General features: G+C 37.5%; 2 protein-coding genes across 2 annotated transcripts; one reads left to right on the forward strand and one right to left on the reverse strand.

Annotated features, from left to right (window-relative positions):
* Positions 1–91: 91 nt before the first annotated feature.
* On the reverse strand, positions 92–2732 carry LOC143361314 (RING-type E3 ubiquitin-protein ligase PPIL2). The gene is made up of 9 exons (XM_076800623.1): positions 2524–2732; positions 1888–2254; positions 1660–1825; positions 1421–1569; positions 1225–1348; positions 1017–1165; positions 799–950; positions 393–728; positions 92–270 (listed from the first exon to the last, which is right to left on the reverse strand). The coding sequence occupies exons 1-9, from the start codon at positions 2553–2555 to the stop codon at positions 183–185; spliced, it is 1563 nt and encodes a 520-aa protein (XP_076656738.1). The 5' UTR covers positions 2556–2732; the 3' UTR covers positions 92–182.
* A 309-nt stretch (positions 2733–3041) lies between these two features.
* Positions 3042–3890, forward strand: Mrpl11 (mitochondrial ribosomal protein L11). Its single transcript, XM_076800639.1, has 3 exons — positions 3042–3241; positions 3320–3509; positions 3567–3890. Exons 1-3 carry the CDS (start codon positions 3107–3109, stop codon positions 3830–3832), a joined length of 591 nt encoding a protein of 196 aa, XP_076656754.1. The 5' UTR covers positions 3042–3106; the 3' UTR covers positions 3833–3890.
* The last annotated feature ends 3562 nt before the right edge of the window (positions 3891–7452 follow it).

The following is a 7452-nucleotide window of genomic DNA, read 5'->3' on the forward strand; positions in this document are numbered from 1 at the left end:
CCAGTTATCTCGTCTAACCTTTACATAAGTCGGCCGATTAGTCGATCTTAAATTCCCCCCACCCTCGTCGTAATTACTCTACAACAATGGGAATACATAAATAATACTTTATTCGTCTTATCAGATTTATAATGATAAAAATATTTTATGGAAGAAAAAAATTCCAACTAATTTACATTATTCTACCAAGTAGAAAAATCGTTGAACGAGTTCGTCACGTGCTTTTTCTTCTTTGCCACTGGCTCGATGCTGGATGCCATCTTCTCCACTCTATGAACAAAATTAAACAGTCAACAATAGTCTAATATATTATAAATGCAATCGAATCTCTGTGAAACAATAATTTTCATTCGAGATTCGGTCGTTCTTGTGTACATAAATTGTAGTATTACTTGTCTTCCTCTTTATCCATTTTGATATATTTCCCTACGCCCGATCGATATACTTTTAACTCATTCTTCTCCTTCTTATCAGACGATCTACTCTTTGCAGCTTCCTGAGCCAATCGTTCAGCTTCAGCTGCTCGTTCGGCAGTCAATCGTTCGTCCGCTTCTTGAAACGGATCGACGAAAACCTGCGCTTTCTGAATCACTATATCCTCTATCGGTCTATCTTTGTTATCTACATCGACCTTCTCGATAGCGTTTAAAGTCTCCAATCCACCTACTATTTTGCCAAACACAGTGTGCTTGCGGTCTAAATGCCTGCATGATCGAAACGTGATAAAACTGCAATTGAAATACATGTGATTAGAGACGGCATTTATAAACGTAAGAGCATGTATTACAGAATTTATACAATTGCGATCCATTTGTGTTTGGGCCAGAATTTGCCATGGATAAAATTCCTCTGCCCTGGTGAACCAAATTCGGTTTAAATTCATCCTCGAATTTTTTACCCCAAATAGAAGTTCCTCCATTGCCAGTATTTGTAGGATCGCCACCTTGTATCTGAACAAATTAACATTAATTTCTTCATTCGTCGCAATTTATGAATATTAAAATCGGTACATTTACCATAAAATTTCGTATAGATCTATGAAATTTCGTTCCATCGTAGTAACCATCTTGGCAATGTTTTATAATGTTCTCGCAAGTTTTTGGAACAAGATCGCAATGAAGTTCCAAGTTTAATGCGCCGAAATTTGTGAGTAACCTCACATATCCTGCAACAGTGGGACTGTATAGTTAAACATACAATGTAGAAAATATATGCAGTTTTTACCTTTCTTCTTAATTCGTTCGTATCGCACCAAATCTTCTGCTATAATTGCTGCTTGATGCGTTGTTTCTGTTGGCATTACTGTTGATGTGAAACCAGCAGCTACAGCTCCGGTAGAATAATGTGCCTATGCGTATACATAATTGTATTTATGCACGAATAGAGACCGTACACAGAAGAAAACTATTAGAATACTAACTGCATTAAACTTGTCCGCTTTTGGTTTGGAAATTTCTTGCTTGTTTTCAGCCTGTTTGAACTCTCTATCCAGCTCAGCCAATATTTCTTTTGTTTCCATGGATACTGTCTTCAATTTTGCATTCGGGTTATTTCGTTCTTTTATAGTTTCTAGAAGAATATTATAACATTTTCACGTATCTGAATTATTGAAATAAAATAACTTCAAGCACATAAAATATAAAACATTCATCTTCATACCTTCATCCTCCACTTTTATATTATTTTTAATATGATGAAATGTGGACAAATTAAATTTTGTTGCATTGTTTGGGTCCTGAATCGTAATGATATCTTTTCTCTCGAAAGACTCATCAGTTAGTAAATCTTTCCAATTGCGTGTCTTTATATTTAATTGCTCCACTGCCTAAGAAAGAGATACTGATATTAAATTAAATATTTTGAAATACATTTTGCATTGATACAAACCTCATACGAAAATACATTCCCAGTTGTTTTAATGGCAACAATATGAGAATGCTTAGTAAACAATTTGAAGAGTACTGGACAATGATATTGGCCTTCTACATTCTTGGCAAAGTTTAATTTTATTAACGTTTTCGGATCTAACAGTTTCCCTGTAACAGGATTATGTTTGAATCTCTTTATATATTGCAAGATTGCTTCCAATTCAAACACATTCCCTTGTGGATCGCAGTACGGATGTTTAAACGGTTGTAAGCATAAACAACAATGATCGTAAGGTAAACGACGGAATGTTGTGTCTTCAGTTTCTTCTGAAGTTCCTGCCTTTTTTCCACCATATAATGTGGACCATTCAGTGTATGTCAAATACCTATAAAAATCAGAATGATTAATAAAATAATTTTAAAATGGATTGGATCGATTTTTGTATCCGATTTTTCCAGTTTTAGAGAAAAATGGAAAAGCAAACTTTAACGATATATGCATACGTGAAACATATGTGACTTTATTGTTGTTAAAGTTGAACGTAGTATCATTTTTACACAGTGATATTAAAAATTAAACGATTTAAAACGAAATAATTTTTGCTCTGTGGTCTAAATCTCTTGTAATAAATAATATAACCTCTTTGTGTCTTACATTTTATCCTTTTGATGTTGACGTTTCCCCATTTTGACGTCTTTTTTTTAATCTCTCTTCAGCGAAATAATTACTTATACCACAATTGCTTCTTGAGAATTAGAGGTGTTATCTTCAAATAATAACATTTATTATTATTTACGCCACTATATTTTGTCGAAGATTTCAATACCTAACCTCTAATTGCTATACAGAGAATCTGTATACATTCTGTACCGCGTGAACTCAGGTATGATAGCGCAATAATTCCTGCAGTATCGCCAATAGAAATAAGCGCGAAATTTGAAATGTCGAATACGTGCCTACTCCAAAAATTGTATCATTTACGTTAATGAAACGAAAGCGTTGACAAAATATCGATTTACAGAAGAATACAAGCACAATTAAACGCATTTTGTTAATTTTTGTTTATTACACACTATGCCTCACTATTTTCGTTCAGAAGAAGAAAAAGAAAGAAATTTTAGTGTTTGGCCAACCTAACAAAGTCGACTTACTATCCCGTTTGAGGAACTAGGAGGAATACTGTGTTATGAAGAGATATTCATTTCAAGTTTACAGGATTTTATAAAAGTTAACAGAAATGTCGAAAGCATTGGCAAAGGGTCGAAATTTGAAGAAAGTTCTACCAAAAGTAGAGCATAAGACACCACTGCGAGTGATAATTCCTGCGGGAATGGCAACAAGTAAACCGCCTCTTGGATCACAACTTGGGCAGGTTAAAAGAGTTGTTATTTCTAAGCTAACTAAACATAACGATATTTCCTAGTTAAGAGAATAACATTTCTGCTTTCAGAGAAATATAAATGTACAAAATTTTTGCAAGGAGTTCAATTCGAGAACAGAAGACATTAAAACTGGTATACCTCTGCCATGTCGAGTAAAAGTAAAATCAGATGGTACCTTCGACTTGGTCATGCACAGTCCACCAGCCACGTTCTTGTTGAAACAGGCCGCTGGAATAGAGAGGGGACAAATGGGGAAAGGTAAATGCAACAAAACTTGATCTTTAAACATCCTTTATGATTATACGTGTGTTTCAGGTGATATAGCTGGCAAAATTACATTAAAACACTTGTACGAAATTGCTTATATCAAGTCGCAGGACCCATCCTTAGCATTAATGACTTTAGAGAATATTTGTAAAATGCTTACCGGCGTGGCACGCTCCTGTGGCATTCAAATTGTACGTTCCTTAGACCCTGAGGAACATGCAGAATTTATGAAACAGCGAGAAGAGAAGGTTCAAAAGATACTAGAAGAGATGAAGTTGTCTAGGGAAGCTAAACTACTCAGAACAGCGGTTTAATCTATTATATTTAAGAAAATATATCGATTTAATATAGATTTACAAGTAGTACATATATTATTTCCCTGTTGTTATTGTTTTAAATAATGATCCGCACCACCGCGGAGCATATCCCGTGAGGGGCCCGGAAGCTCGAGCTGTCTCGGTCACCAACTTATTTATAGCATTTTTAGTGGTTTAATTGACGGTACATATATAGTAAGTTTTGGATGTAGAAGAGGATAGCGCGAGTGAAAAAGAAAGAGAAATAGCGATCGCGATGGTCGGCAAAAATTAAAAAATTATTGCATTATGTAAAATACTAACCCTAATTGTTTTAATTTCAATTTTCTTCTTATACAATCTTTCTCAAGATATTTGTTAGATTATTCTTATCAAAATGAGTCATTTAAAAATATCCTCTAACATTTGTCACAGGAGTGGATCCTTTGGCATTGAATCGCCTAAAAAAAGAATGTTGTGTTATATACTTGGAATAGCATGACATTAATTAATACCTAACTATTTCAATTGTTTTACCTAAGATTGTTATTTTTAGTCCATCTAGGTGAAAACGTGCCGGACGTGGAATGCGATTTCTATAACGTTCTAAGTATATAAAAACATCCTCTATTTCCTCTCTTTCTTCTTGACTCAGTGGGATTCCATATTCTTCTTCTCCTTTGTCTGTGAAACTTTCATTCCTGCTTTCATCGATTTTGTCATTTAATACGATAGTTTCATCTTCATCTGTACTGGACTTTTCATCACGCATGTGAACCAGTCGAATATGGTGGCGTCTTTTAAATTTTGCGAGCCATCCTGCGCTGATTTTAAAATTGGCACATTCTGCATACTCTTCTTTTAATTCAGCTGCTTTTTGTAGAAGCAGCGCATCCGAAAGAACATCTCCTACGGTTCTTCTTTCTATATACCACACAAGCAACCGTTGCTCTAACTCTTCATACTTTGGTTTCTTAAAATTTTTTCTACGTTTCTCCAGTTTCCCTTTGCTTGCAAAGTTGGTGATTATCGCAGCATTTTGTTGGACTCGCCAAATTGTCCTATAATGTACTTTATACTTTTTAGCAACATTTGCAATAGAGGTTGTCTGCAAGTCCCTCAGAGCATCCATACGTTGTTGTACAGTCAACATAACTCTTTTGCCAGTTGCCATTTCTATCACTTAAACTAGCACTAACAACTAATGAAAAATTAAAAACACTAATATTATGCAATAATTAATGAAAAACTTTAAAAACATAATACAAAATTTAAAAAAAATCACTATGTAATAATCAATAGAAAACGAAAAAATAGGACTAAAAAATTAAACAACTAAAAATTGCAAAAAAAATTACAAAATAATATACAAATGTGAGAAATCGCGGTAATAGATATGAGATGAGTTACAGCGTTTGAACAATTCAACCTCAACCATTCGGATAAGAGTGCCCAGTTGACTGTTATCTTCGCAGGATAGATCCTCCCTCCTAACAGATCCCCACCTCTGCTGGATCATTGGTATTTTTTTGGATTTTTCGCGGGGAAAGCGGTCTCTCCTCAAATGCTGGTCCCCCGTCGCTACCCCCACATCCGCAAGCCATCCGCGGGGCTATTGGCGCTGGGGTTCGAGGACACCGCATCCGGTTATTGTCGCCGGTTCCTGTCGCTCGATCATCTTCGTTTCAAGGGCACTTGAGGTGCTCAGGTTGCGAGGAAAAGTTTATCCGTTTGTCTTCATAGCAGTCCAAGCTTTCCAAATTGCACCGCCTATTTCTTAAGCTCTTGGTATCCTCCCCCAAGAACGGGGATGCATCTTACCGTAGGAAAATTCCTGCGCAGAAAACACTGCCATGCAGTAATATTTCCATCAGGCCCGACGCGTATGCCGTGATCCTTTGCAGGCCTTCCGACCTTCAGACCTCGCATCTTGGAGCCCTTGGAGAAATCCAAGATTTACGACGCTCGCGGACGCTATCGAGTGTTGACGAAGTTTTCGAAGGACAATTGCATTGGACCTTAAATTAATAAAATCGACAGGAAACAGCTTTCCTAAAAATAACTTCGCTGGCACGTAACCGAATGCTTTTCCTTGTGTATTCAACTAGCCGCTACGCTAAGTCTAAATGAATCGAAAATGGAAAAGCAATCAAATTTATATAAAAATGTTCGTTATACGGCATATCTGTAGATCGCGTCATGCTTGTTATGCGGCATATCTGCAGGCCGCGCGTGTTTATTTAGTGTACGATCTGTGTAATGTAAACAGGAGACTGAGGGCGAGTGTTCGAGGCATGCTGGAACGATGAGGCCTGCCTAGGAATGTATTGATAGGACAATATTAATGCAAATGTTTTTATTTTTCATGTTTTAAACTTGTTGCACGAGAAGCCCCCCTTAAAATCGTGTCTAGTGTACGATCTATGCAATCTAAACAGAAGACTGAGCGTGAGCGTTCGAGGCATGCTGGAACGATAAGGCCTGCCTAGGAACGTATTGATAGGACAATATTAATGCAAACGTTTTTATTTTTGATTTCTTGCTATGAAACCATTCCCAACAGATTTCTGAAGTGATACATTACGCTTCATATGTACGATGAATATATGGGCCAGATTAAAGTTTGTTTGGTGTCATTACAATCAGAAAAATGTCACAAATATGTTGGAAAAAGAAGTCTCATCATTGCATTAGCATTATCTCACCGGTACGCTATATTTTGTTACGCCTTCGGTCGCGCGGTCCGTGTTTACACGCGCTGTACTTTTCTATGTTCGACGCAGTCGGCGAGCTCACAAAAGAATAGTGGAACAGTGGAACTGTACGATCTATGCCATCTATGCAGAGATGCAGAGTCGCCAGACTTGTCTCTCCCCACTCTCCCAACGCTATTCTTCCACGCTTCCGCCATGGCCCGGTCACGTGAGGTGTTTCGTCTCTGTCGTGCATGTGTGACAACGTCACGTGACTAATCCAGTACTGGCAGAGAGAGGGGAACTTTTTCCCTTCAATTCGAATCAATTCCCCTGATCTGGCGAGTCTGGATCTATGCAATGGCACGGTCCCGAGGGTTTTGCTTAGATCGAATCTTCACTGTAATAATATGACAAAACTATAGAAACAGAAAGGAAATGAGAGTTCCCACGCCCGGGATTTTAGTGTCCCCGGTACAGTGCTGCCCCCTAGTCTAATTTTTAGCCTGGACCAGATCCTGCGTCATCTTACCTGCATCATTAGCAGCGAATTCCAAATAATGCCAGAGTGGATACAACTTCTATGTTAAAAGAGACTCTTCTATGTAGGCTCTGATGCAGCCTAAAAGACGACGCAGATTCTAATACAGGCTAAAAGGATGATTCAGGTTCTGGTCCAGGCTAAAAAGTTGATGGAGGTTCTGTTCCAGACTAAAAAGATGATGCAGGTTCTGTTCCAGGCTAAAAAGATGATGCAGAAAAGTGGGGACACTAAAACCCCGAGCGTGAGCACTCTCATTTCCTCTCTGATAGAAATCAACGTCCGAAATGCAGTCTTCAGTGTCACCTAGTATACAATATGAGAATTAAGCTTAAAATCAGAGACCTCTTTCTGCTCGTTTTGTTACTAAACACGAGTTGACAGATCTTCTATTCGAGTGGGAC

Source organism: Halictus rubicundus, chromosome 15, assembly GCF_050948215.1.
Source record: "Halictus rubicundus isolate RS-2024b chromosome 15, iyHalRubi1_principal, whole genome shotgun sequence".
Classification (NCBI taxonomy): domain Eukaryota; kingdom Metazoa; phylum Arthropoda; class Insecta; order Hymenoptera; family Halictidae; genus Halictus; species Halictus rubicundus.

Bases quoted from the DNA above. Each gene is read 5' to 3' on its own strand.
- LOC143361314 (XM_076800623.1), bottom strand. From the start codon at position 2,555: ATGGGGAAACGTCAACATCAAAAGGATAAAAT. The intron at 1,349-1,420 runs GTTAGTATTCTA...GTATACGCATAG, and splicing joins AAGCGGACAAGTTTAATGCA to GCACATTATTCTACCGGAGC. The intron at 1,166-1,224 runs GTAAAAACTGCA...CCACTGTTGCAG, and splicing joins CGAACGAATTAAGAAGAAAG to GATATGTGAGGTTACTCACA.
- Mrpl11 (XM_076800639.1), top strand. From the start codon at position 3,107: ATGTCGAAAGCATTGGCAAAGGGTCGAAATTTGAAGAAAGTTCTACCA. The intron at 3,242-3,319 runs GTTAAAAGAGTT...TTCTGCTTTCAG, and splicing joins TTGGATCACAACTTGGGCAG to AGAAATATAAATGTACAAAA. The intron at 3,510-3,566 runs GTAAATGCAACA...CGTGTGTTTCAG, and splicing joins GAGGGGACAAATGGGGAAAG to GTGATATAGCTGGCAAAATT.